This window comes from Marmota flaviventris, chromosome 2 (genome assembly GCF_047511675.1).
Source record: "Marmota flaviventris isolate mMarFla1 chromosome 2, mMarFla1.hap1, whole genome shotgun sequence".
Taxonomy (NCBI): domain Eukaryota; kingdom Metazoa; phylum Chordata; class Mammalia; order Rodentia; family Sciuridae; genus Marmota; species Marmota flaviventris.
This window is the reverse complement of record NC_092499.1, coordinates 178,380,507-178,408,241: the sequence shown is the minus strand read 5'-3', so window position 1 is coordinate 178,408,241 and position 27,735 is coordinate 178,380,507. Positions and strand designations below refer to the sequence as shown.

Below are 27,735 nucleotides of genomic sequence, written 5' to 3'. Positions count from 1 at the left end.
ACAATGGCCGGACCGCCGCCACTACCGGGGCCTGAGCGGGCCTGGCGGAGCCCGAGCGCGGCCCGGCCCGCAGCGCGGGGCTCCGAGCGCGGTGAGTGCGGCGAGGGCTCCAGGGGACGGCGGGGAGCGGGGTGGGAGGTCGTCTCGCTGCGCCCGCTCGCCGGCACCCGGGGCGGCGGCGCCCCTCATTTTGGGCCCCTTAGCGCGGTCGTCCACACCCCCGACTGGGGGCCCCTTCTGCTCCAGCCCGGCCCGAGATAGGCCCCAGGATGCCGAAAACTTTCCCCGGACCTCATACCTATGCCTGGGGGACCCGAAGAAGCCCCGCTGGCCCCCTTCCTTCTTAGATCTAGAGGCTCAGCCCTGAGGGTCCTCCTGTCCCGACCCCCAGGCTCCCTGGAGACCCAGATAACGCGCTGCCGACCTTACCAAGGACCCCGGTCTGGGGGACGCAGATAAGCTGCACCTGCTCCCTCCCTTAGACACGCCTACCCCGACCCACATAACCCCCTCTTTCCTGCTCCAAACAGTCCGCTTTTTATCCTCTGTTTCATTTGCGAGGTTTACCTAACCCCCTTTGAGGCTTCCATCAAATACCTGGGTCTGGAGAACCCAAATAAGCCCTACCTGTAGTTCCCTTCCTAGTGACTGTTTTCACGAACTTTAGACATTTTCCATCGGGGGTACCCATTTTGAGATTCTCTTGAAATTCAGAGAATTTAGAACATCTTCAACTCCCAGAGCCCTCCTCCAACCCTTAGAATCCCCATCTCTCTCTCTTTTGGGGTCCCTTGGAAACGCACATAACTCGCTCTCATGATTCTTTACCATGTTTGACCTTCTTTCCCATCCCTGAGATCCTGAATTTCTGTTTCCTCCCCATGTGTCCACTCCCATCTCCCAGTCTTGGGGAATTTAACATTTCCCACCTTACATGGGGTGGTCTAGAAACTAGTCTGGGTGGGCAGGCTTTTTCCTGCAAAACCAGCCCCATGCTATGGCCCAGTTTGGTGGCCTCCTGTAAGGTGGAAGATAAGGGCCAACAGTGTGGGGGAGTTGGTGCTTTTCACCTGTAAGTGTAGCCTGTCTCCTGCCTTGTGTGTTTTTCCACCTGTGAGCTTGGGACTGTGATAGTTTGGCCTTGGGTTTCTAATCCTCCCCTAGTGTCCAAGGTGAGGCCACAAGATTGGGGGGGTGGGGTGTCTCATGGAGTTTCCTCACGGTGAAAACGAGGCTTTAGTGAGTTGCAGCCATTTGCTCAAGGCCTCCCCAGGAGTGGGAGGCTGCAGGAATCTGAGGAAGTCCAAAGAGGGCCCATCTACACTGACAGAAGAACTAGCAGCACAAGAGTAAATCCAACCCCCTGTTAATCCTGTTTGATGTTTCTTGGAATGATGCAAGTCATTGAGACTCTCCAGCCTCCCTGTAATTTAATTCTCCCACCACTCTGAAGTGTTGTATGTGTGAGTTGGAGTGAGCACGACAGCTATTCCCATTTCCCTTTGCTTCTCACTGTTTTCCAGCCAACCAGTATGCTTTTTGGGTATCCCAAGTCAGGACCTATTCTATATATAATTTCCTAGTTGCTATTTTGACTTTTGCTTTAAGGGAAGATTCAGTCCACCCCAAGGAACGTTCCTGGGTGTGTTCCTCCTCGGCAGGTGTTGAATTGAGTTCTTCAGATCCCCAAGTAGCTCTTGGGCAGGAGGGATAAAAGCTATTTTAGGGTAGTCACTGAAGTGGAGCTGTTAATCCTCTGTGGGTCTCTTTAGTTAAGAACTCTCAGAGATTAACCCTTTCCTTGCAGGGACAGGGAACTAGCTCAACAGGATTTTGGGGGACAGTTGGGAGAATTGGAGTGTGGTAATAGAAAGTGGGAACATGTAATTTAATACAAAGACAGAGGTAATAGCTCTCTTTCGTTGGGCACTTATAGCAGACCAAACCCAATGCTGAGCTCTTTGCATACCTGCCTAAAATAATCCTTACAACAAGCCTGTGAAGTAAGTATTTTAGCTTACAGATGAGGAAACTGGCTAATAATGGAGAAAGAACGCAGTTTCTATAGAGGTGATGTAACACCATAAAAACTATAGTTTCATCAGAGGGCAGCAGGCATCATGGCATACAGCAGAGGACAGACAGGAGCAGTATGTCTCCGTTTCAGCTTTCAGAGGCCAATCACAGTTTTGAGCAAACATTCCTATTTGGGGTATGGAGACTTAATAATAGAAGAGGGTACAATAAAAGCATAATAAAGTGGCTATTCAGGCAAGAGAAAAGTCTGGCCCAGGAGATGTGCTAGAGGAAGGTGAAGGAACTGGTTAGAATGGATGTGCTGAGGGTTAGTTGTGAGGGAAAAGCGGAAGGCTGCATTCTGGGGACATGTCAGGAAGGGAAGGAAACTCACTCTTAGGCTTGAGAAAATACTGAAGGGAAAAAAAGAAGTACTAGTCAGGTGCGGTGCAGAAAAGAGGCAGATGCAACTTGGACCTCAGAGAGGACATTGCATGTATTCAGCATGTTTCATGTCACTTCTAAGAGAATTATTTCACTTAATCCTCTAGGAGAATTTTATAAGGAGAATAATCTCTATTTTAGAAATTAAGGAAAGCATTTCAGAGAAATAAAGTAACTTGCCTATGACTTCACAACCAGTTAAGTGGCAGTTCTTTTGATAGCAAGTCCAAGGTTCTTTCCATACTACCTCCACCTTCAGATCAGATGCCAGAAAGGATCCTAGGCTGAAAATATACTGAGTTATACCAGTCTGGGAGGGATTGTGTTTGTTTTATGGGAACAGGTTCTGTCAGCTTTCTGTAGTTGTTACAGTTAGAGCGTGAGACCAGAAGAGCAGCTTTGAAAGAGAAGCAGAATTCTTTTACAGTTTCGTGGAGGAAGGAGAAGTCTGAAGGAACAGGCCTGATTATGTGAAACAAATCCAGGAATCTTCTGGATCACAGGAGTTTTCAAACAAAGGACAGAGAACTAGATTCCCAAAGGGTTCCTAGGTAATACAACAGCTTGTTGGTGACAGATAAGGTCTTTACTGTGCCATTTTGTGTGTGTGCGCGCGCACGCGCATTGGGAATTAAACCCAGGGGTGCTTAACCACTGAGCTACATTCCCAGCCCTTTTTTTATTTTTCATTTTGAGACAAGGTCTCACAAAGTTGCCTAGGTTCTCTCTCAGTTGCCAAGGATGACCTCAAACTTGGGGTCTTCTTCCTGCCTCAAGCCTCCTGGGTCACCGGGATTACAGGACTGCACCACCATTCCCAGTTTACTGTGCCTTTAAAAAGGCCTATAGGGGACTAGGATCTGGGTGGTGACTCTTTTCTTTTAACCTCATTAAGTGCAGATCAAGGCAAGCACATGGTTCCCGCCTTCTTCCTTGGTTCTATCAGTACAACCTCATGAGCTCTTCTGAGCCATTACCAGCCTCTTTCCTAGAAGCCCATTACTCACTCTTTCAGTAGCTGCATGCTAAACTACTATGTCTTGTTTGTGCATGTTTGAGAGAATAGATGAGGTGGACGTGTGGGAGGTGGGGCTGTACCATTCTCTTTCTGAGTTCGTACGGAATTTCCAGGGTTTGGCTCCCCTCTCATATCAGCCAGAGTAGTGTGCTTGCTTTCCTCTGGCTGCCATTCCCAACTTTTCAGAGGCTGAAGTGCATGATTTCAGATATGAAGGGAGAACAGAATTTGACTTTGAAGGTAGGGGAAATTCCCTCCAAACAAGACACGCACACTCAAGCTCACCGTCTTCCCGGTTCCAAGGTGCATAGTAAGCACTGGTATTATAAACAGGTAATTCCACCCTTGCGAAGGAGGAGGGGACTTAGACAATGAAAGGCAGAGAACAGAGGCCTTTGAGGTTTTTAGTGAAGCACAAGTATGCCATAATGACTTGAAGGCTCAAGTGGGTCTAGTTTTTAGTGCTGCCTACCCCCTCCCAGCACATGATTCACATAAAACATGGCCACCTGTGTGCAGCTCTGTCTAGGCACATCTCCACTCATGATGGGGAAATGTTTATCGCATTACATTGCAACATTTTTTCAACAAGAGGGAATGGTTCCTGAACAGGATGTAGCTCATGTTAATGATGAGCAAAGCTCTCTGGGGCATGAACCCGCTGATACTATCATCTCGTTCATGGCCAGTCTGTTGGATGAATGGTCACTGTAAGCAGCAGGTGCTAATGAGCTGAGCAAGCATTCTGTAGCCCACAGCTAGTTTGTACAGTTGGAGCCCTCCCCAGATTCTTATGGACAGTCCCCAGATACCCCCTTTGCTCTCTTCACATGGAAAAGCCATATGACCACATTTGACATGATCTCTTCAAAGGGAATCTCCCTGTTGTAACAGGGTGCGTTGTAGTTGGTAATATGTGGTGTGCTCTAATGAGTGTGAATGTAGGTCTGTTGTCCGCCTTTTGAGTGTCAGTATGGAAACTCCCATCCCTTTCTTCTGAGGTGGTGTCAGGAAAGGAGATGTTTCACCACTGTTCCTGCCCTCCTCCCTTCCTGGTACCACTTCTGCCAACAATAGAATGGGTCAGATTTCAAGTTGATATTCCTTTTCCAGATATTAGATGTATGGCGATACCTAGACCCATTAAGAGAGATGATAGGAGCCCTCAGAATCAGAGTTGGGTGGAGAAATCTAAATTCTAATGCAAGTGTGTTACTTGCTGCTAATGGAGAAGTGCATATATGCCCTGAGAGTCTGTAATAGGGGCTACCCAGCACCTTGGGATGTTGGACAGGCTTTGCCACAGAGGTATGAACTGGACCTGGAGGCCAAGAGAACCAGAGAGGTGGTAGAGGTCAGGATGGGACTGGTATTGGTTCTGCTATTGCCTCCTCAAACAGAACTTCCTGGTGTCAGTGTGCCATAAGAAGCACATCTGGCACAGGGCTGGCTCTTGGGGTGTAAATTTCCTAAGTAAAAGCTTCTTCCTTCTCTGTTGCCTTTTGGACATTTTATTGCTCCTTAGCACCTCTGTGAAGGGAATTGCAGAAAGTAGTGATAAGGGGGGAGGGTAAACAGGAGGAGGAGGAAGAATTGCTGTCTCTGGGTTCAGTAGAAAGGATGTAAAAGTGAAGTCAGAAGAGAAAGCTTAGAGTTTTAGAGCTTTTAGTTACTTCTATCTTCCTGTTTCTTATTAGCTTAGGTAGTACCAGTTATAATATTTACCACTAAGCACTTAATGGTGCCTCAACTTCTGCTGAGTGTTTTATATTTAATGATCTCATTATTCCTCAAAACACTGAAAATTTTGGTGATGGTTATGCCCATTTTATAATTGAGGAAACAGCTCAGGAAGGTAAGTAATTGAAAATCACACAGCTTCTAAGTGGAAGGGCTGGGATTGGAATGGGATCTGTCTTCCTCCAGAGCCCATATTCTCATGGTATTGGGCTTCCTAACACCAGGTGTTCTTATATTTCAGGTGAAGAGATTGTTTTCTGAAGGCTGCAGTGTTGAAGGCTGTGACAGAGCGGAGAGCCTGTGTGGAGCTGATGGGGAGGCTTTCTGAATAACATGGCCCTACGCCATTAGCCTTGCCATGACCACATTTTTCACCAGCGTCCCTCCCTGGATTCAAGATGCAAAGCAGGAGGAGGAAGTGGGCTGGAAACTAGTTCCCAGGCCTCGGGGCCGGGAGGCAGAGAGTCAAGTGAAGTGCCAATGTGAAATCTCGGGGACACCCTTCTCAAATGGGGAGAAGCTGAGGCCTCACAGCCTCCCCCATCCAGAGCAGAGACCATATAGCTGTCCACAGCTGCACTGTGGCAAGGCTTTTGCTTCCAAATACAAGCTGTATAGGTAAGTCACATTCCCATACCTCTTCCTGCCAGAGGTTCGCAGAAGTCAGAGCTAGAGAGATGCCACCAAGCGTGGGGCTTTATCTGCAACAGAAGAGTGGAAGTTAATTTGTCCAAAAGTGTACTCTGAACTCTTAACAGTTTGAAGTCACTCATTAAAAACTAATAGTCTTTTTGAAGAAGAAACTAGATTCTGGTATGTACAGTATCAGTGGGGAACAAACTAGACTGAATATTGTTTTTAATACTACTTTCTCCACTCCTGTCAGGTAAATTATCAGAATCTTAGCCAGAAATTAGAAATCAGTCTTAGTACTTTAGAAGAAAAGATTTTCTGGTTCACTCTGTAAATTTTTTTAAAAAATATTTTTTTAGTTGTAGGTGGACACAGTACCTTTATTTTATTTGTTTATTTTTATGTGGTGCCAGGGATGGAACTCAATGCCTCTCGCATGCTAGGCAAGCACTCTACTACTAAGCCAAAACCCCAGCCCTAAATTTTAAAGTGGAGGTTCAGAACAAGGATGTAACTTATCCAAGATCATATAGCTTCTTAGTTAGTTAGTTAGTTAGTGCTGCTTTTACTGAATCAGCTTGACTCAGATGACTACTTCTCTGTTTCTGTAGAGTCCCTGGTGCCCTCTGGGTCAGCTGCTTTTCCTGAAACTTATAAGCCCAAGAAACCCTACTTAAAGTGAAATGGAATGTGAAAGCCTTTGTTAGGGCCTATATGGCAGAGCAGCCGTGATGGGGAGGGGCGCGGTGAAAATGATTTTCACTTTGCCCTTGCCTTTCTATCAGAGGAACCATGAATTTGCACATCAGATGAGATGGCTCAGCCTGATGCACAGTTGTCTAACCATTCATTCACTATTATTTTGATCCCCTGCTATTTATAGTATTCATTGCTTAGGGACAGAATAGTGAGTAAGATAGATGGGGATACAGGCCCTTCATGAGTTTACTTTCTTTAAATTGGAGGTAGATGGTAAACAAGTGAATATATCAACAAAGGACCATAAAAAGCCTCAGTTCCTCATCTGGAAAACAGTTGATAGGAAGGAACTAAAATAGGCAACAGGGTAGTGTGGAAGCCAGGATTGTCCTCAGGGCATTCTTTGGTTCTCAGGCATGTTTTGATTCTCTGTGTATTTCTATATCTTAGGGGGATTCCAGTTAGGGCCATCCTCTTAATCTTTCTTAGAGGTGGTCTGGGTGCCTGGGAGGCTGCAGAAGTACTGGTCCAGGAGGCAGGATCCCTGACATAATTCTCTTGTGATTTTATGTGAGTTACTAAATATCTTTGGGGATTAATTTCCCCATCTGCAAAATGAAGAAAATAGATTGGATCACTCAGCACCTCCCTGTCTTGCTCAGTTGATTCTGAACGTACATGGAGCTGTGGATTACAATTCCTGTATTTTGAGCTGCTTTCCAACCAGATGGGAGCAGGTAAACTAAGGGCACACTGAGGTGCCTTACCACTAAAATATTTCTTCTGCGTTACTGATTTACTGGTAAGCAGTTCAAATGCTATAAATGGGTATGCAATGAAAGATGAGTTGTATACACACTTGAAGCCAGTGTTCCTCTCTCAAAGGCAGCCAGTGGGATTTGTTTCTTGTGTGTGTGTTTCCTGAAACAGTCAAATATGTATTCCTTCCTTTTTTATTTTCAAAAAGAATCATATTACATGTTCTGTATTGAACTTCCTTTTTTAAATTAGCTCCATATATCTTGGGAACTTGTTCCAGATCAGGAAGTTAGGTATTTTTCATTTTCCCTTTATTGTGTCCTTTTAAAAAAATTTTTTTTAAGTACTTTTTTTTTTTTTTGCATTGCTGGGGATTGCATGCTCTACCGCTGAGCTACATCCCCGGTGCACAGTTTTTTTGAAGTGAGAATGAGAATACAAATTCTCCGTCATACCCGTCTCTGAGTTGTCCAATTCTTTGCCCACAGTCTACCAACGATGTCAAGTGTTTTTTTTCTTTCTTTCTTTAAAAATTTTTTTTATATTTTTTTATGTGTGAATATGTGTGTGTTGCTGGAGATTGAAATCAAAGCCTTGTGCATGTGAGGCAAGCACTCTGCCGAGTGAGCTATATCCTCAGCTCCTCAAGTTTCTTATATATCCTTTCAGAAATATTTTCAGCAATGCAAGTAAATGTACATATATTTTCACCTTTTTTCAAACACAGAATACCATTCTCTGCACTTTTGTACCTCATTTTTTCATTTTATAGATTTAGCATATTTTATGTAACCTGTTCCCTGTTGATAGATTGGATGTTCAGATTCTTTCTGGTTTTGTTTGCTACTACAACCGATGCTGTGAAGAATAACAGTCATTTTGCAGGGACATGTATAGATTATAGTTGGCATGGTATTCCACTGCATGGCTTTATCATAGTTTTTATATGTAGTTTCCTGTTAGTAGACACATTGGTTATTCAGTCAGCCCTTGTGATCCCCCTCTTTCTGCTTTCTCCCCTGTCCTCCATCCTTACCCCCAGGCACATGGCCACCCACTCGGCCCAGAAACCCCACCAGTGCATGTACTGTGATAAGATGTTTCATCGTAAGGACCATCTGCGGAACCACTTGCAGACCCACGACCCCAATAAAGAGGCCCTTCACTGTTCTGAGTGTGGTAAGAATTATAATACGAAGCTGGGCTACCGTCGCCACCTGGCCATGCATGCTGCCAGCAGTGGTGACCTCAGCTGCAAGGTGTGCCTGCAGACCTTTGAGAGTACCCAGGCACTGCTAGAGCACCTGAAGGCCCACTCACGTCGGGTAGCAGGTGGTGCCAAGGAGAAGAAGCACCCCTGTGACCACTGTGACCGGCGGTTTTATACTCGTAAGGATGTCCGGCGGCACCTAGTGGTGCACACAGGCCGTAAGGACTTCCTGTGCCAGTACTGTGCCCAGAGGTTTGGCCGTAAGGATCACCTGACCCGTCATGTTAAGAAGAGCCACTCACAGGAGCTGCTCAAGATCAAGACAGAGCCAGTGGACATGTTAGGCCTACTCAGCTGCAGCTCCACAGTCAGTGTGAAGGAAGAACTGAGCCCTGTGCTGTGCATGGCCTCTCGGGACGTAATGGGGGCCAAGGCCTTCCCTGGCATGTTGCCCATGGGCATGTATGGTGCCCACATCCCTACCATGCCCAGCGCAGGCGTACCACACTCCCTGGTGCACAACACGCTGCCCATGGGTATGAGCTACCCTCTGGAATCCTCACCTATCTCTTCCCCTGCTCAGCTCCCTCCAAAATACCAGCTTGGATCTACCTCATACTTGCCCGACAAATTGCCCAAAGTGGAGGTGGATAGTTTTCTGGCGGAGCTTCCTGGAAGCCTCTCTCTCTCATCCGCCGAACCCCAGCCCGCCTCACCTCAGCCGGCGGCAGCTGCGGCCCTCCTAGATGAAGCACTGCTCACCAAGAGCCCCGCCAACCTCTCTGAGGCCCTCTGCGCTGCTAATGTGGACTTCTCTCACCTACTGGGCTTTCTTCCACTCAACCTGCCCCCATGTAACCCGCCTGGGACCGCAGGAGGCCTAGTCATGGGCTACTCCCAGGCTGAGGCACAGCCCCTGCTCACCACTTTGCAAGCTCAGCCTCAAGATTCCCCAGGAACTGGGGGACCACTGAACTTTGGGCCTCTGCACTCCTTGCCTCCTGTCTTCACCTCTGGCCTGAGTACCACCACCCTGCCTCGATTCCACCAAGCATTCCAATAGCCCCCAAGGAGGCCCTTGGCTCAGTCTCTGGCTCTGTCAGGGAGCCTCAGTACCCACCTCGTCTGCAAAGGCAGCTGAGCTTTCAGAGCTGGGTTCAAAAAAGCAAAAATTCCAGTGTCTGTATGGAGCACTTGGTTTGGGGGTTCAGGTTCCAGGATCATTTCCAGGAGGAGCTTTGAGCCCCAGCACCGTGAAAAGATCTCCTACCATAGGACTTTCAGGTATTTTTACTTTATTTTTATTTTTTTAATCTGAATTGGGAGCCACACTTAGCCCTCTCCCTCTCCAAAGCATCAGAACCACCTCCTCTTTGAAGAGGAAGGCTTCTTGGAGACACAGAGGGCTTCACCTTGGATGACCTCAAGAGAAATAGCTCAAGAGGCCTGCTTCTGGTCCCAGCCTGCAGACCCCACAGCAGTTAGTTGGTCAGGCCCTGCTGTGGAAGGTCACTTGGCTCCATCACCTGCTTCCAGCCAGCGGGCAGAAGGCCTCTGTTTTTCCCATCACCCCCATCCCCACTGTACCACCAGCTCTGTTTTCAGTCAGTGTTGTCCAGCAACGGTACCGTTTACACACTTGCCTCAGACACACCATTTCACCTCCCTTACCACGCTGTTAGCCTTAGAATGATTGCAGTGAACACTGTTTACACACCATAAATCCATTCCCACCAGTCCATTTCAGTTGGCACCAGCCTGAACCACTTGGTACCTGGTGTTAACTGGAGCCCTGTTTACAAGGCGGAGTCGGGTCTTGCTGACTTCTCTTCACTTGAGGTCACATTTTTCCCCCGTGGGGAAATAAACTGACTTTGGACTGCTTCAGTCTCTGCCATCTTCCATGACTGCGTCTGTTCCTGCCTTCCTCGGCAGTGTCCACAGGAGACAGGCAAGAAGATTGGAGCAGCTTTCTCACAGGTCTACAATTCTGTTTTTCTCCAAATACATCATGACCCCCTCATCCTCCTTTTGAACTGGAGAGGGGAAGAAATGAAAGGCATGCCCACATCCATCACCTCCCAATCCCCTAACCGCCACCTGCAACATCATGAGCTGTTTTGTTTTTTTGAATTTTTTTTTTTTTTTTTGTCTTGGAAGGAGGGACTCTGGGTTCCAGGTTGGTGTGAATTGCAAAGGAAAAGGAATGAGCCCTTTATTTGTTTCCCTCCTGCCTGTCCCTTTTCCAGGAAGTTGTGGAATTGTTGGAAGAAGAGTTTTCAGAATGTTAGGACTGGGCAGATAGTTGAGTCCTATGTAATCATTGTTGCCTCTCATACCAAAATTTTTCTTATCCACAGTTTCCCTTCTGTCTCTTCCACTTTGCAGTCCCCATGGACTCATGGCCACTGTGCATAAGCTTCTCTGCTCTCCATCAAGAACTTCCCATGGTTCAGTACCCCTCAGTTTTGCCCCTAGTATCCAACAAGGCTTCTTGAGAGAAGTGATTTAGTTCTTCTGATTTGTGGGGCTCCCTGCAACAGACAGCACAACCCGTTCCCAGAACCCCACCAGACCCCAAACCCTGCTTCATCTCAGTTCTACATGGGCTCTCCCCATTCGTGGAAGGGAGGCAGCTCAGGGGCCACCATTGTGGGGTCCTCCTTAGACCTTCCTTTCTGACTCAGAAACACACTTCTACCTCTCTACTGTTAACTCCTATAGATGCAGCCAGCTGTTTCTGGGCACTTCTGTCAATGGGTGCCTCATGCTGGCTTCTCCACTAGGGTTTCAGGACAAACTACCTAGGAACTGCCTCACCCTCCTACTCGGCCTCCTGTCCCCCTTCTGTCTAGATTCACTTCAGGAATTGAGTCATCAGGAACTGCCCAGGTCCAGTACCCAGGCTTCTGCTTCAGCCCAGGCCAGTACTCCTTGTTTTAGGTGAAAGCCTTAAAATTTTAGCTCCCTGACCCTTGACTGAAAGCAATGTGGAGTGAATAATAAGCGTGTTTTGATTTAGGCAGGGTAGCTTGGGATACCTTTTAAAAAACAAATATAAATATGATCAACAAGTTTAGCATCAGACTAGATGATTTGCTTCTAAAAATTTGTTTCCGTGAGTCCCAGGACTAATTAAAATATATTTTTAAAACCATCTACCCTGGTACGCAGCCACCTCCTGCATGCAGTGCGTGTTATTTGGACTGGTGTTACAGGAAATGATCTGTGAGAGTCCAGGGACTCATTGCTGCCATTCTCCTTGTGTCTGGTCTTCCCCAGACCCAGCAGCCCTCTTTGCCTTGCCTGCCACCTTCCCTGCACCCTCAGATTCTGCAGGGTTCCCCGACCGTACAAGATAAAGTCCTGGACTGTTAGGGAGTCTTGCCCCGTTTGCCCTTTCCTGACTCTCCCCTCCATTTGTGATACCGAGAAGCTCATAGGACAGGCAGCGCAACTATTTAAAATCTTATAACTAGGGCCTGGCCACCACCTTTTTTTTTTCCTTTGCCCTCGCCTATTCCCATCTCTCTTCCTGTCTCTCCTCAGTACCCTTACCACCACAAGGAATTTTCCTGTCACTGTGAACTTTGCTAGGGCAGAGGAACATTATCTGCCTACATCTTTGGACCATATCCCTGCTGTTTCTTAGCTTCTTCCCATCCACTGCCCAGAAAAGCCCTTTTGGCCTCACTGTTCAAAGGATTTTTAATCTGTGCTCACTTCAGTACCCCTACTGAGGCCATGAGATCCTGAAGGGCATATGCCCAGGTCAGAAGCCATGGCATGTGGCACACACCAGTCAGGGACCAGAAAAAAGGAGTGATGTTCTCTTTCTCTGCCACCTCTTCCAGCCTGTCAGCAGTGAGCTGACCTGTACAGGAGGACAGGCAACTCCCACCCTGCCCAGTAGGTGGCCAGAGCTGATATAGTACTGGGGGCCCAGTGCTGGCACACCCAGGTGTCAGCCCAAAGGGTCCCTGTACCATCTTAGTGAGCTGGGAGGCAGGGAAAGGTGCACCAGTGAGTGTCGGCCCCCAACACCCCCTGTGCGCCCTACCACCCAGACCTTTTATAAGTGGCATTTTGTTAATGGAAATCCGGGAAGCAGGTGTGATTACTTTTTTGCTCGTAGATATTGTCTTAAGTTGAAATTCTCCCAGTACCCTAAACTTTCCCTAGTAGCCCCTTTAAATTCCCTCCTCCCCTTTGGTAGCTGTTTTCTCCACCACCCCTCTCCACCTCCCCTCTTATCTAGGAGCTGTTTTTAAGCACGATTTTTTTTAACAGGTTATATTGTACAGGATCAATATTTTGCTTTTTAACAAGGATATTTATGTAATAAGAAACTTTGCCTTAGGCAGGTGTTGGCCAGAAAAGTCCAGATTCCTCTGGAACCCCACCCTGGCCTCTCCTGGAGCTCTGATCCTGCTGTGGAAGGAATTGGCTGTGACCTTCACCACCAGAGAGTAGGGTCTAGCGAGGGAAAGGGGTGTTCACTGTCATAATCTAGTGCCTCCATGGAGGGTGTGGAAGTGTTCCAGTCCAGTGGCTTCTGGTGTCGGCTGACTTCCTGCGCTGATTCTCGCCCCACACCTCTCCACCTCTGCATATCCGGCACTAGAACTCCTGAACATCTCTTCTCACGCTCTCCCCTCCTTCCCTGTGGTCGAGGCTTTGGAGCCACCCTTTCTTAATGCCAGATTATTTAAAGAGAGAAAAATACAAGACAAAAACCTTCTAGCACTTTGTAAACACAGTGAATAACCTCTTGGAGTATTTTTGGCTTTATATAAAACAAGGTTTTTAATTGTAAAATATAAGTGCCATTAGAAAATGCACAGGGCATATCTTTGTTAAAGTAGATTTTTTTCAATGTTTTACAGAATTACATTTTCAAAAAAAGTTTTTATAATGAAGTTGTTTATTAAAAACTTCTGAATGATGTGTTTGGCAGTTGTGAACCTAATTGGGAAAGGGTTGGAGAAAGCCTGGAATTGGGAAAAACTGGAATCTCCAGACATCTTTGGCATCCAGGGTGAGGATGGTGAGTGTAGGGCAGATAGCAGTAGCCATTCACATTAAAGATGGAGTTTGAAATGGAAGCTCTTAATTGGGTATCTTTGAGGTAAGTGGTATCATTCTATCAGTTAATCTTGGGTGCAAGGATCAGAAAACACAAATTGACTTCAAATAGCAACATCTCAGGTAACTGAAAACGCCAGCAGCAGCACAGTCTTTGGGTCAGGCCTGACTCAGAGGTTGGAACATGCCTGGCCTCAGCATTGCTGTGTGTCCGCCCTGACTCTAGTGCTGTGACTTCATCCTCAGGGTCTACAAAGTATGTTCTTCCTTTATGTGAGATCAGAATTCTGCCACGATTCTTGACTTGTCACTCACAGGACTGACCAGCAGAGGATCTTCAGGAAGAAGTCCTTTTGTTCACAGACGACCCAGTAAGCATCCTATTCCATTGGCTTCCGTGGTGTTCCCCCCCATCAATTAAAGCAGACCCTATCAGTGACTTTGAGACTTAAACCAAGGAGGAATGGTTTCTCACAGTAAACATGGGCAACTGTTAGGATGAGAAACTGGTTGTCCAAAAAATATGCATGTCTACCACAGTCACCTACACTGCCCAAGGTGCACCTATGCCTGTGCCCAACAACTTTTGAGAGGCTGACGTGCTTTCAGCTGACATTGCTTGGCCAGTCCTAACAAATGTCATCACCATCCTGGGCGCCACCCCCTGTGCTGAGATCCTTCCATCAAGGGCCAGGGTTACACCCTTATAAGAGCATATCTCCAGTCACCTATTTCTCCCAGCTAGCCCCAACTTACAGCTTCCCCCACCTCCCCGATAGTCCATTCAATTGTGAACCTATCAATGGATTAACTCATTGATGAGATCGGAATCGCGATCCAATCACTTCCAAAAAGCCCCACCTTTGAATATTGCTGCATTGGGGACCAAGTCTCCAACATAGGAAGAAGGAGCCTTTGGCGGACCAAAGGCTCCAGGTCCAAACCATGAGCCCAGTAGCCCTTGAGGGCACTAGCAAGTGTGAGTGTGTGCTTGAACAAAGGCAGCAAGCTGACCCTTCATCCATCATTCTACTTACATGTTCACTGGACACCCCAATGAGTTGGGGCCTCAGGAGAATCCACCTTGCCTTCTTAAGTTGTGTATACCTTCGGATAGCCCCGGTGGCTCAGATGAGGGAGCTGTCATGTCCATTGGGCAGGAAAGAGGCTCAAGGCTTTCTGGAGTAAGTGGCAGGGACTTGGCAGAAATGGCATTAGGTCTACTGAACTCCATATGCCACAAGTTTAAGAACTGAGACCACAGGAGTGTGGATGTATTTGCCGGTCCTGGACTGCAGGGGCTGGTCTACCCAAGAACAGATCACTTCAGACTCAAGTCCGGCTTTGTGAAATGAGTGGTACTGAGCAAAAGGTAACTAACCCCTTTGGCCTGGCATAAAATGAAGCAAGGTCCGCCTGGTCTCAGCCAGCCAGCCTAGGAGGAACATGGGGACCAGGCTGATGCTCTCGCTCCCTGCTCTGCAGTGGTTTGAGGCCTTTCCTTGTTTGGGATCTTTCTACTCATTAATAACTATTTTCTTCCCTTTCTCCACAAGAGGAGCACCTTGGGTGCCACAGTTACTGTTATCTTCGGCTCCGGGTTCAAGTGTGGTCAGCCTCTGCAAGGAACACCCCTTGGCCCCTTGGCTGTTCCTGTGAAAATGTATCCTGTGTGAAAGTGCAAGTGTCCACAGTGGCCCCGAGAGAGCCCAGCAAGGGGAACGAATGCCAGCCGTGGTGGCTGTGATGGGCTGCCCCCCCCCAGCCCCCCCCCCCCCCGCCCAAGCTGCCCCTGCTTGGTTCACCCCTGCACTTTCCCCCACCTCCACCGCCTCTGAGCCAGTTCTGTTTAGCGCCGGGAGCCGCGTCTCCACCGGGCAGCCCCCATATACACACCAGAACTCCAGGTCCCTTGTCTCCCCCGCGCGGGAGGACCCTAACGAGTCACATCCGGAAGAGGGGTGCGAGGGGCGGAGCGCGCCCCGGAGGAGGAGACAGCACCTCCCCGCCGCCTGTCCGCGACCTGCCACTGCCGCCGCCCCTGTCGCAGAGCCCGCAGTCTCGCCTGAGCCCCACCAGCCAAGAGGCTGCCCGCAGGTGATGGCGGACAAGGGGGCGGGTGCCCTGGAAGCTGCCGCTAGCCCACCGTCTGGGCCCGCGCAGGAGGGGTGCGAGCGCCTGGCCCCCGCGGCCTGGGTCCCGGGAGCTGGGGGACGCGGGGACCCCCACCCTGCAGCCGGCCCCGGGACCGCTCCACCTGCCCCAGGGCTCCGGGAAGTGGCCTCGGTGGCGACTGACCCAAGCCTGGAAAGCGGCCCCCACGGGGATGAGACCCCAGAAACGTGTGGCGCAGAAGAGTGGGGGGCTCGGGCGGGGGCCGGTGGGAAGGCCGAGGAAGTGACGACTGAGGAGGGCGCCATCTTCATGGAGGAGGCGGCGGAGGAGGTGGAGAAGCAGCAGGTGGGGGAGGAGAGGCTGGAGGTGGGCGCGGAGGCACAGGAGGCCCCGAGGCCCCTAAACCTTGATGGTCTCATTGTGGACCCATTGGAGGCCATCCAGTGGGAGCTGGAAGTCCTGAGTGGCCAGGCCGACAGGGCCTACCTCTGGCTTGAGCGCAGTTTTGGGAGGATGCGCCGGTTGCACCTAGCCCGGAGAAGCTTCATCATCCAGAATATTCCCGGGTTTTGGGTCACCGCCTTCCTGAACCACCCGCAGCTGTCAACCATGATTAGCCCCCGAGATGAAGACATGCTCTGCTACCTGATGAATCTGGAGGTGAGGGAACTCAGGCATGCCAGGTCAGGTTGCAAGTTCAAGTTCCGCTTTTGGAGCAACCCCTACTTTCAAAACAAGGTGATAGTGAAGGAGTACGAGTGTAGGTCTTCAGGCCGGGTGGTATCCATTGCAACTCGGATCCGATGGCATCGAGGTCAGGAACCCCCAGCCCTGGTTCACAGGAACAGAGACACAGTGCGAAGCTTCTTTAGCTGGTTTTCACAGCACAGCCTCCCAGAGGCTGACAGGGTTGCCCAGATCATCAAAGATGACCTGTGGCCTAACCCCCTGCAGTACTATTTGCTGGGGGATAGGCCCCTCAGAGCCAGGCGAGGCCTAGCAAGGTGGCCCACAGAGGCCCCACCTCGGGCCTCCAGGTTCCAGTCTGGCTGAGTCCTACAGAGACTCCTTTCCACCTCCTGTGGACCTGGGCTTAGGCCCACAGTGGGTGCCCTGCTGTCTGCCTTCTCTTTTGCACCCTTTGGCTCCTCTGGATGTTCAGTGGACTCAGCTCCTAGACTGTGGCCTTCGTGGCCAATCTCTGCAAATTTCCATGTGACCTTCATGCTGTTCTCTGTCAACATCACATGACTGAAACATGCCACTGCATTTACTCCAGAACGTCCAGTGCTGTGCATGTATCCACCACCATCTTCCTGGCCTGGCCCTGTCTGGGATCTGGCCCTCACAAGGCATCACCAGGAAGACCCGTGCCTCTCTGCCGCCTAGTGCTTCAAAGCCGCAGCTGGATGGGCTTTGAGTTTGTGCTGGCTGCACTCATGACGGCTCCCCACACTGGCTGTGGCTGAGACTCCGATGGTTGGGGCAGTTGGTGCTGCCTGCCAGCCAGACCTGGACATTCCAAGGCCCCAGGACCACAGGCCAGGTTACCACCAAATGGACTGTTGGGCATGGGCAGAGCAGGCCTGGGGGAGGTCTGGAGCAGGGAGCAGCGGGCAAGCACACTCTGTGATTCCCCTGCTCTTCCTCCCCACGTTGGGTCCCTGCCGGGGCTTGCTCTTGAAGGCCTGCGCTATGCCCCATGAACGCCTGGCTCTCACATTTCTCATAAGTTCTGCCCAGGCAGCCATCAGCCCTTGGCCTACTTCCAGGTCTATAAGAATCTCAAAAACTGTCTATGAACCCTGCTGGGCCACCTGCCAATGCACAGGAGATCTCACAATTGCCCAGAAGCTCTGCCAGGTTGGCGTATCTGGGCACATGGTCAAGGTGGCGGCAAAGATGAGATCCTCCAGGAGCCCACTTTCCTGAACCCTATTTCTGGACCCACAGAGAATCCATACCCTTCACTGGCTCCCTTGCCCACGTGTTCTTAGCTGCCAAGTTGTGGATGCTGGGAATTGTGTCTACTTTGGCCTAGATCTCACCATTTTTCCTTAAAGTCGCAGCTCAGAAACGAAAACTGAAGAAGCAAAGTGTTTGCAAATAGCTAAGAAGACAGACTTTCTTGAATTCATCTTTGTCTCCAGAAAGGGAAAGCTTGTCCTGTAAACTGCCAGGGCTCTCTTTGCCCCCTCTGCTCACTTGCCTCACCCCATTTAGCAAGGCCTAGAATCTTCAAAAGGTGGGCAGGGCTGCTCAGCAGTCCAGGAAGTCCTCAGGGGCAGGGAGAGTTAATCATTTCATTTTACACGATGTTCTTTTGGAGGAACTTTAGTCTCAACTCTTCTCCCTCCTCCAGACCCAGCCCCCCTGTGCCCCCCACCATGGGTTGCAGGTTTCTGTAGGTACAAGGGCTGAGCTACTCCTCTCCTCCAAGTGCCCTCTGGGACTGTGGGCTGTCTCTGTTTTATTTAGGAGGTGGTGGCCCCTGCCCACATAAGGCCTGTCTTTTGCTCCTAGGACCTAGGAACACAAAATAGTGGGGAGGGCAGTGTAACAAGCTGGAGCCTGTAGGAAAGGTGGGGTGGCAGGGGGCCTGCGGGGTAGAGGGAGCAGTCCCCTGATTTTTACTAACTTCCTGGATTCACCAATATGTTTTGTAAATTGTGGGAATGAGAGAGCACTACAACTTTAGAGTCTTTCCCTCCTAGTCAGGTATGACCTTGTGTGTGTAAAGTTAACGCTATAGGGTTTTTGCTGCTTTTAAGAACCGAAGCATCCCCTTTTCTGTTTCCAGCCCACTGGAAAATGGAGCTGTTTAGGCCTGTTTGTTGCTTTTAGTTGAGAACATTTGTAAAACTGTCAATGTAATTGTTCTGTGTCACTCGGAAACTTATGTGACTCTTCCTGATTCTTATCAAGTTGTGGCCTGATACTATACCTGTTCTTAGAAGTAGTTTGAAGAAGGTGGTTTTTTAGGACTTACCACGGAAGTTGTTACCATGTTTTGTGAGAATAATCTCCAGAATGGTCTTGAGGAATCTGTGCCCTGGAGTCGTATTGTAATTGACATCACTATAACTGATATCGCTACTTCTTAACAAATATGCCCAGACTGACTTTGTCCAATCCAAAGAGGATTTGTGGCACTTTTGCCTTCTATATGCATGATGGAAAAATAAAAACTTTTTGGTCTGGGGAAAAAATAGCTTGTTTCTTGTTACTCCCCCATCCAAACTCTCTTGACAAGCACACACAAATGCCCCAGTTCCTACTGCCACTGCAAACCTTGCCTTTCCTGGTTCTTACCAGCATCTCTCATGCATCTCCCTTTGATCTCTCTACACCGGCCCCTACACACAGCCCCTGCTGCTCCTTAAATACAGCAAGCTCATTCTGGCCTCAGGGTGTTTGCATTTGCTTTTCCCTCTCTCAGCAATTTTCTCCCTTCAGGTATCACATCTCCGCTCCCTCAACTTGTTCAGGCCTCAAGCGCCATTTCTTCAGAGGCTTTCCTGTCCAGCCCTTCACAGTTTTCTGCTTATCACTTGTGATTCAAAAAAGACCTTGATCTCTTATCTTCTTTTCCCTCTCACAGGAGTCAGGGGAACAGGTACTGGTCTGTCTGCCACTCGGCCTCACATGGTTCAGTGTCCAGCACCCCATAATCACCCTTGTGAGGAGTGACCTTATCCATAGGAGTTGCCGTGCTGGGGAGGCTCCGACAAGATAAAGAATGAGCAGGGTTTCTCCTGAAGTTTCTGTTGGGTGGGGAAGGGTGGGGTGGTGACGGCTGATTGCACAACTTCATCCACTGAAGCACATCTCGAGGTGGAAGGAGTCAGTATTAATAATTACACCAGGAAAAGAGGCATAATGGTCGTCCCAAGCAGACAGAATCCTACAAAGTCCAGCTTGGCAAAGAGTTCACCACAACTGTAGATGGAGGAGGCCACAGGTACAGACTTCTCTGGTCAGGATACTGGAGATGGCTCTTGAGGATTGGGCAGAAATTTGAAAAGCAGGACTGAAGAAGGGAACTTCTGGCAGAGCAACCAGCATGAGCAAAGGCACTGGCGTCTGCAGATGCCAGGATGTTCACACATGATGAGTGGCTGCCTGAGAGGCAAAGCTGGATAGGTAGGCCGAGGCCACTTCTGAAAGTGGAACTCTGAATGCCAAGCCAAGGCTTTATCCTGCAGAGAGGAAGGGGTGGAATCAGGTGTGGTTCAGAGGTGAGAGTGTCACAGGGCAGCTGGAGGAAAGAGGAGGAGAGTGCAACTCCAGATCTCTCCAATATGAATGTTATCCATCCCTCCAAGTTGTACCTCTTCCAGGAAGCCCTCCATGGTTGCCTTGGCCCACATTACTCTCTGACATGTCCCAAATTTAGGATTTACAGCCTAAATCCCAAATTTTGGGTACAGAGGCCAGACTTGGCTGCACTTGTTGGGGTTCTCTTTTGCCAAATACCTTTTCCTGACACTCCAAGAGGAATCAGGATGAGCCTCTAAGATCCTGGTGATTTTAAAAGCTGATGCCCCATGCGGTTTGCCTGGTGATTGGCAGGTGTACTTTGGCTCCTGCAGCCCAGGTTTAGACCCAGGTATATCATGTGATCTCTTAGCTCCAGACAATGGTACTTAAGTAAAATAGGTTTTTATCTTCTGTACATTCAGTGACATGCTTCCGTCACTCTGAGTAACTCTGAAGCTACCACAGTTCCCTCCACTCTTCTGGGGCATGAGTTTCGTGCTGAGAAACCTCCCCGCCAACCCTTTTTTTTTTTGTACTGAAAACTGAATCCAGAACACTTTTGCAGTAGTATCCCCAGCCATATTTATTTATTTTATTACCAGGGATTGAACCCAGGGATGCTTAACCACTGAGCCACATCCCCCGTCCTTTTTATTTTTAGAGACAGGGTCTTGCTGAGTCGCTGAGGTTGGCTCCAAAGCTGTGATCCTTCTTCCTCAGTCTTCTGAGTCTTTGGGATTACAGGCACGTGCCACTGCACCACACCTGGCTTTATCTTTTGTTTATAGACAGAGTCTCAATAAACTGCTGAGACTGGCCTAGAACTTGCCATCCTCCTGGCTCAGCCTCCTGAGTAGCTGGGATTACAGGTGTGCGCCACCACACCTGGTGAGAACCCGCTGAGTCACTCACTCGTATTCACACATCTCAGCACCCCTCTTAGGGCATGAGATGATTCTGTTCCTGCCTTTTGAGCTCAAGGTCCAGTAGCCAGGTTGAAAAACAGTGATATTGACCACCAATGTATATTGTGCACCTATTACATGCCAGGGGCTTACATGGAAATAGCAGTGTAGGTCTCTAAACTGATTTGAGCTGTGCCCCTCTGTTCCAAACCCTCCAATGACTCCAATCTCACACAGGAAAAGCCAATTAGCTCAGCACAGCCTGCAAGACCCTCATGATCTGACCTCTGCTCACCTCCCCAGATTTCTTTCCATCTATACCAGCCTCTTGCTAGTCTTGCTTCCTATTCCCTTGGCCTAGAAACTTCTCCAGATTATTTATAGTCTGGCTCTTTTTTACTTCATTAAGGCTTCTCAGCTCAAATGTTGTACCTCATAACATTTGAAAAAGAGAATTTCACCCCTGTTGGGAAGTCTTCCCCAATTACTGTTAGAACTACCCACTCTTCCTGTCTTTTTTTTTTGGTACTGGGGATTGAACTCAGGGGCACTGAGCCACATCCCCAGCCTTATTTTGTATTTTATTTAGAGACAGGGTCTCACTGAGTTGCTTAGTGCCTTGCTGTTGCTGAGGCTGGCTTTGAATTCCTGATCCTCCTGCTTCAGCCTCCCCAAGAAGCTGGGATTATAGGCGTGTGCCACCATGCCACCTCACTGGCTTCTCTTTTTTAAATTAGAGTTTTGCTTTAGCATTCATCACAGGATCTCATCCAATACTTTCATTTATGCATTTGCCTTTTTCTCTACACTCTTGGGACTTTGTTTTGTTCACTGCCTAGAGTCTCCTTCCCCTCAGGCTCAGCACAGCTGGAGACTCGGTAGTTCTTTATGGAATGAATGAATGCTCCACATCCTTGAGGCTAGAGAGGAATTTTCAGGTGGGCAGAGGGAAGACAGGTCACCTGACAGGAGACAATGTTTACAAGGCACCGAAGCCTGTTGAAGGACCTTCTGGGCCTGACTCTAGGGATAAGAACTCTAAGGCTGGGGCTCGGGCTCAGTGACAGAGCCCTTGCCTAGCATGCTTGAGTCACAGGGTTCGATCCTGAGCACCACATAAATATAAATAAATACAATAAAGGTATTATGCCACCTACAACTAAGAATATTAAAAAAAAAAAAAAAAAAAAAAAAAGGAACTCTACCGAGGTGCATGGTGGCACACTCCTGTAATTCCAGTGACTCGGGTGGCTGAGGCAGGAGGATCCCAAGTTCAAGATCAGTCTCAACAATTTAGCAAGGCCCTAAGCAACTAAGCAAGACTCTGTCTCTAAATAAACAAACAAATAAATATATTTTAAAAATAGGCTGAGGATGAGGCTAAGTGGTTCAGGGCCTTTTGGGTTCAATCCCTGGTAACTAAAAACAAAACACTCCTCACCATCCAAGGGGCAAACATTTTCCAGGAAGCCTTGGAGTTGGAGCAGTAAATACCTCTGTCCCCATTTTTGATCCCTACTACAGAGAGATGTCCTGTGGCTTACATGTGTGCCAAGGGTGGAGGAAGGTGGCAGGGTAAGGAGGGGACTTCCTGCTGTGGTGTGGAGTTCAAACATGAGCTCTGGATCCCAAGGTTTTGCTCATCTCATCTCAGCCGTCTGCCCTGTTCTGTTGGCCTGGAAAAGAACTTTGGACAAGTTATTTTTCAATCTGAGATGTCTCGAAACTGGGGTAATTACTTGTAATCTGCAACTGCCTTGATTATAGCTCAGGGGACTTTGATATTTTCCTCTAAGGACGCTATTTCAGCACAAAAATTCAAGGAAGTCCCTGGTGTCTGCTTGCCTTTGCTCAACAGAACTAAAAGTTGACCTGAGTTGCTAAATCCGAGGGCCTTCTACAGGCACCCCCATTGGTGCGACCTGGGCACTTGGGCTCCTAGGCACCAGGGCTCCTTGGCACCAGGCCTCCTTGGCACCAGGCTGTGGTGGAACAGGCCCTACTTGGAAGGCTAATAGGCCTGAGAGCAGCCATGGCCTGCTCTCCAGGATTCCACACACTTCACAGCCCTAAGCTTGTTTTCTCATCCAGAGAAGAAACTTGGAATTCCTTAGCAGAAGGAAAAACTCCCTTCAAGCTGTCTTCCCTCTCCAGTGCACCAGCCATTTAAGGGGGCTGACTGTGGCAATGCTTTTGTTGACAACCATAGGAAACTCTCTTTTTTTAAAAAATATTTATATTTTAGTTGTAGTTGGACACAATACCTTTATTTTATTTATTTTTAAATATTTGTTAGATATTAAGGACCTTTATTTTATTCATTTATTTATATGTGGTGCTGAGAATTGAACTCAGGGCCTCACACATGCTAGGCAAGTGCTCTACCACTGACCACAATCCCAGCCTCACAACCCCAACCTTATTGGAAACTCTTTGACTCAACAGATTCCTGTTGATATTGCTTCTGTAGTGCTGGGAGTTGAATCCAGGGCCTTATGTGTGTTAGGCAAGTGCCGTACAGTTGAGCTATACCTTAAACAATATTTTTTGTGGGGAGGGGACCAGAGATTAAAGGCAGGGTTGCTCTACCACTAGGCTACATTCCCAGCCCTGTTTTATTTCTAAGTTGCCCAGGCTGATCTTTACACTTGGCAATTCTCCTGCCTCAGCCTCAACTAACTGGGATTACAGGTGTGCCACTGTTTCCAGCTATATGTATGTTTTTTAACCTTCTATGAGCATCCAGAGGTGAGACAGCCTATGTAATTTTCAGTTCAATGTTATCTTCAAGGAATTGGGCCTTCTTCTCTGATCTGCCATCCTTTATGTTGGTGTTGTCCTTGGATTGGTGCTAAGTGGTGGCCATATCTCTAAGCGTTACAATGGGATATGGCAGTTACTGTTGACTCCCCTTAAAAAGGAAGAAACCTTTCCAGAACCTACTGTTATTTTCCTGGCCCTGTATCTGAATTGGCTAGAACTGGATCATAACTTGAATCAACTCTTGGCAACGGGGGGAGTGTACCTTGATCTGCTTAGACCAAGCATCAGGAGTGAGTTTTTGTCTGTTCACATCGGTGATGTAGCTAGACTGTTGTCTGTGGGAGGTCACACTCACAACTCAGTCCTCCTATGGGAGCATCGGCATGGCAATTTCATAATGTGATGGCCTTCAGGGTTCCAGGGTGCTGACTTCTGAGCCAGCATGGGTCCAACTGCAAGTTTCTAGGCCTATAAATTTCCCTATATTGAGGGGCTGGGCTATGGCTCAGCATTAGAGCACTAGCCTAGCATGTGTGAGGCTCTGGGTTCGATCTTCAGCACCACATAAAAACAAATAAATAAAATAAAGGTGTTGTGTCCAACTACAACTAAAAAATAAATATTTAAGAAAAAATTTCCTTAAGTTTGAGTCATTACCAAACTTAGATTACTAGCCTTTGAGACTCACCTTTGATGAGTGAGGAGGGAATAGGTGATTGAGCACCTACTACTATGTGAGGGACCCTCAAAGGGTTCAAACATGCTAGGCAAGTGCTCTACCACTGAGCCACAACTCCAGCCCGTCTTTTTTATTTCTTGAGACAGAGGCTTGCTAAGTTGCCCATGCTGGCCTTGAACTTGAGATTGTCCTGACTCAGCCTCTCTATATATCTTTTTTTTTTTTTTTTTTTTTTTATGCTAGGGATTGAATCCAAGGCCTTTTCAAGTATGCTAAGCACATGCTTTCCACACTCCCAGCCCTTTGACCTAAATTTCTATTGCTTCATTTGAAGATGCCCTACATGATAGAGGGTAAAATGACCTGGCAATAAAATATTGGAGCTGGGAATCCAAAACCAGGACTGCTTCCAAAACGCACACCTGATTGCCATTTCCTGCTTGTTGGATCAGAGGGTGGTGCAAATGCTTACAATTTGGTGTGGAGGAGCCGAGCAGATGGCGCAAGACTATGGACTTGTACCAGACAGGAAACAGTGTTGGCCTGAACCCTAGAAAGCCAGAGAGGAGACTGAACATCAAGAGCAACACTCAGTTCATTAGGGAGGCTATCACACATTACACCCCAACCCCTGCATGTGACTTGAGACATCACAACAGGACAATGGCATTTTTATTTACAATTGGACCAAAAAAAGGCATACAGGCATTTAATTAAAAATAATGATGATGATGATTAAAAAAGTCAGAAAAATCGACGATGTTTGAACCCTTTGAGGAGTCCATTTTCCCACTCCCCCCCAAATAAGAATTTCTTAGGGGGAAAAAAAATGTCAAGATTTGAACTATCAATAGATTCCAAATATCATTCCCTACAGCTTGGTTCCCTTTTCTCCAGCCTGATTCTTGATGGACGCCGCTTGGCACCAAGGAGTTGCTACGTGGTAAGACTGGGAAGTTTACTGGTTTGACTCATGGGGAGCTGGCAGGGCCCTGGGGGACTCTGAGGTGGAGAAGGGAGGGGTGTATTCCTGGCTTCACCAGCATCCTGAGCTTAGTCTCATGGTTGGAGCCCAAGGACTGGAGTAAGGGTGAGTGGCTATTACTTAAACACTCATCCCAGGTGGATTTGGTCTCTTACAATTTAAGAGCAAACGTCTGTGACTTCAACAGGGTGGGCATGGGCAAGAAGAGTGGGGGTCTGTGGAGGACCAGGCCAGCCACATGAGCAAACTCCTTCCAGCTCGGGGAAACTAAACTTCTTGCTTGTTCCTGGTGGAATTTGGGAAGGAACGACAGAACTTACCATCTTCCTTCTCACAGCAGTTTTCTGGGTGCCCCCAACAAGAACTCAGGTGAGAAGTGGAGGGGATGGGTCCAGCTAAAAGAACTGAGTATAAACACTGCGGCCAGGGGACGTCAAGAAGGCCTCTGCCCAGCCACCTAAAGGAGGAATGTGAGTTCTCCAGGCTCCTTGCTCTGCCCTGGGAGTGGGGGAGAAGGTCCACCACTACCACATGTGAGAAAGAGTGGCACCCCCTGAGAAGAGGACTGGGGGCAGTCCTGAGGGGTGAGGGCCCCAGCGGCCTCTGCCACCCTTCCCAGACCCAGACATGTGGGTGCTGTACTCTGGAAATACTTGGCTCCAGGTCCAGGGTTTCTTGGCACAAGAATAGTTCACTGCTCGTCTCTCCTCCTCGTTGGTCAGTGCCTCTGGCTGTTCTTCTCAGGGGTGCTTCCTGCTGTCTTGGGGAACTGACCGGGTACTTCCAGGGGATCTCCTGCATCCACCAAGGCGTGGGCTTGCTCGTGGTGAAAAGATGACCCAGAGGCCTGGCTGGAAGCCCTGCCTAGAAGCTCTGCCTTGGGCAGCTCTGGGAAGAGGTTGGGAAAGAAAGAAGAGGAAAGGAGAGGGCTGGCAAAGGCTGGTTGGCACTGAGGGTGCTGTCCAGGCTAGAACCGTGCTGTTGTGGCATCAATGGTGAGGACAGGCGGCGAGAGGCTTGGAACCCTCACTGCAGCCCTGGCATTGCCTCTTCCAGTGAGTCGTGGGGTGGCCACAGCCCTGAGGAACTGAGGTGGAGACAGTGACCAAAACCCAGTTATCTTGGTGGATTTATCCATCCTGGATCCATTGGTTTAAAAAAACTAAGGAAAAAACAAACCCAAGCCAAAAAGAAATCTGAATAAACACATCAGAGAGTTCCAGTTGGAGGGAACTTTCTTAGCACTGAAGAAAAAACAACCCACTAAAAAAAAGAAAAAGAAAAAAAACAAAACAAAAAAACCCCCAAAAAACAAAACCTCATCCCCACAGAACTGCAAGATGAAGAAAAATGCAAGATTTATCTACAGGCCCTCCCACCCTCCACACAGCCCCAGGATCCAGGAACACTGTGCCAGGAGTTACATTCCAAACGAGCAGGAGTTATTTTATTTTGCGTGCCTGCAGTTCCCCACGCAGGGTGGCTTCCTGTCCGAGGATAGAGTGGGCGTGGCCGTGGTCCACCCCAATCAGTCAATCTTCACAGCAGCATAGATCTTACGGACAAACATGTAGGCTGCATAGAAGCCGATGGTGCCTGTGAGCAGCCAGAAGGACAAGACCATGAGGGCCGTGTAGCCGAAGTAGAGGAGAGAGGGGATGAACTCGACAATGTCCAGCTGGGGCAGAACAGGGAGAGAAGACAAGAGACAGCGCTTAGGACCAGCAGCACGGCAACGGGTCCCACCCTCTCCCTCACCTCACGGCCAACCCACCGCCTGACAAAGGGAAGGGGCTCATAGCACAGCTGACCCTCACTGGCACTAACTAGGACTGGTACGTCGCCTGGGCTGCTCATGACCTCAGGGGCCAGGGCCAGAATGTCACAAGACCGAATGGCCACAGCAGTGCTACTTCCTGGTCCTGCATAGTCCCCAGAACAGCACGGAAACACTCCTGGATGGCTGAAGGAGCAGGAGGAAGTGGGGAGGCAGGCAGGGGAGAGAGCTGTCCACAGCTTCCAGTTTAAGGTCCAGAGCCACTGCTGGCCTGTTTTCTCCCTGAGAGTTAACATCTCACAGCGTCTTTCATCGGAAAGCATTTCAGACTCCTCTGTGAAAGGGACAGAGTTTGGAGGCCTTGGCAGAGAGGATAGGGACTTGTGTTGCAGTGTTTGTTGTGATAAATGAAGCTAATCTGGGGGCCTGTTCTAGGCTCATGGGCAGCTACATGATCATACAACTGCCAGGAGCCCGGAAGAAAATAAAGGTCACTGTATGAGATCTTCTCCCAAGCCTAAGAGGTGACGGCCAGATTTTCAGGTTCAATTACCATCTCTCATCACAAGACTCTTGTAGCTGCATATGGGGGAGGGATGATGGCGGGGGGGGGAGGGGGGCAGGACAGTGTTCAAACCAGAAGAAGG

The 27,735-nt window shown here is 48.7% G+C and overlaps 3 protein-coding genes and 1 long non-coding RNA gene across 6 annotated transcripts in view; 2 read left to right on the top strand and 2 right to left on the bottom strand.

Moving 5' to 3' along the window:
* The first annotated feature begins 5 nt into the window (after positions 1 to 5).
* On the top strand, positions 6 to 14,085 carry Plagl2 (PLAG1 like zinc finger 2). Of its 2 annotated transcripts, XM_027945178.2 has the most exons (3): positions 6 to 91; positions 5,460 to 5,836; positions 8,352 to 13,466. In XM_027945178.2, exons 2-3 carry the CDS (start codon positions 5,577 to 5,579, stop codon positions 9,580 to 9,582), a joined length of 1,491 nt encoding a protein of 496 aa, XP_027800979.1. In that variant the 5' UTR covers positions 6 to 91; positions 5,460 to 5,576; the 3' UTR covers positions 9,583 to 13,466. The 2 variants fall into 2 exon arrangements, 1 of the variants encoding a protein (XP_027800979.1); XR_003584071.3 differs by lacking the exon at positions 6 to 91 and adding an exon at positions 13,851 to 14,085 and having other exon boundaries at positions 5,744 to 9,803.
* Positions 14,086 to 15,449: 1,364 nt separating this feature from the next.
* Positions 15,450 to 18,928, top strand: LOC114100577 (putative testis-specific Y-encoded-like protein 3). The gene has a single exon (XM_027945364.3). It carries the CDS (start codon positions 15,705 to 15,707, stop codon positions 16,770 to 16,772), a length of 1,068 nt encoding a protein of 355 aa, XP_027801165.1. The 5' UTR covers positions 15,450 to 15,704; the 3' UTR covers positions 16,773 to 18,928.
* Positions 18,929 to 19,548: 620 nt separating this feature from the next.
* Positions 19,549 to 22,735, bottom strand: LOC114100578 (uncharacterized). Its single transcript, XR_003584094.1, has 2 exons — positions 22,429 to 22,735; positions 19,549 to 19,918 (listed from the first exon to the last, which is right to left on the bottom strand). It is a non-coding gene; the product is annotated as an uncharacterized lncRNA (long non-coding RNA).
* A 2,245-nt stretch (positions 22,736 to 24,980) lies between these two features.
* Positions 24,981 to 27,735, bottom strand: part of Tm9sf4 (transmembrane 9 superfamily member 4) — a 49,965-nt gene continuing 47,210 nt past the window's right edge. For both annotated transcript variants that reach the window (XM_027945361.3, XM_027945363.2), the window contains one exon: positions 24,981 to 26,989. In XM_027945361.3, coding sequence (XP_027801162.1) covers positions 26,840 to 26,989 — 150 coding nt within the window. In that variant the 3' untranslated portion in view covers positions 24,981 to 26,839. The remainder of the gene's footprint in view (positions 26,990 to 27,735) is intronic.

Excerpts from the sequence above, each read along its gene's own strand:
- Plagl2 (XM_027945178.2), top strand. The coding sequence starts at position 5,577 with ATGACCACATTTTTCACCAGCGTCCCTCCCTGGATTCAAGATGCAAAG. Across the intron at positions 5,837-8,351 it reads TCCAAATACAAGCTGTATAG|GCACATGGCCACCCACTCGG; the intron begins GTAAGTCACATT and ends CCTTACCCCCAG.
- LOC114100577 (XM_027945364.3), top strand. The coding sequence starts at position 15,705 with ATGGCGGACAAGGGGGCGGGTGCCCTGGAAGCTGCCGCTAGCCCACCG.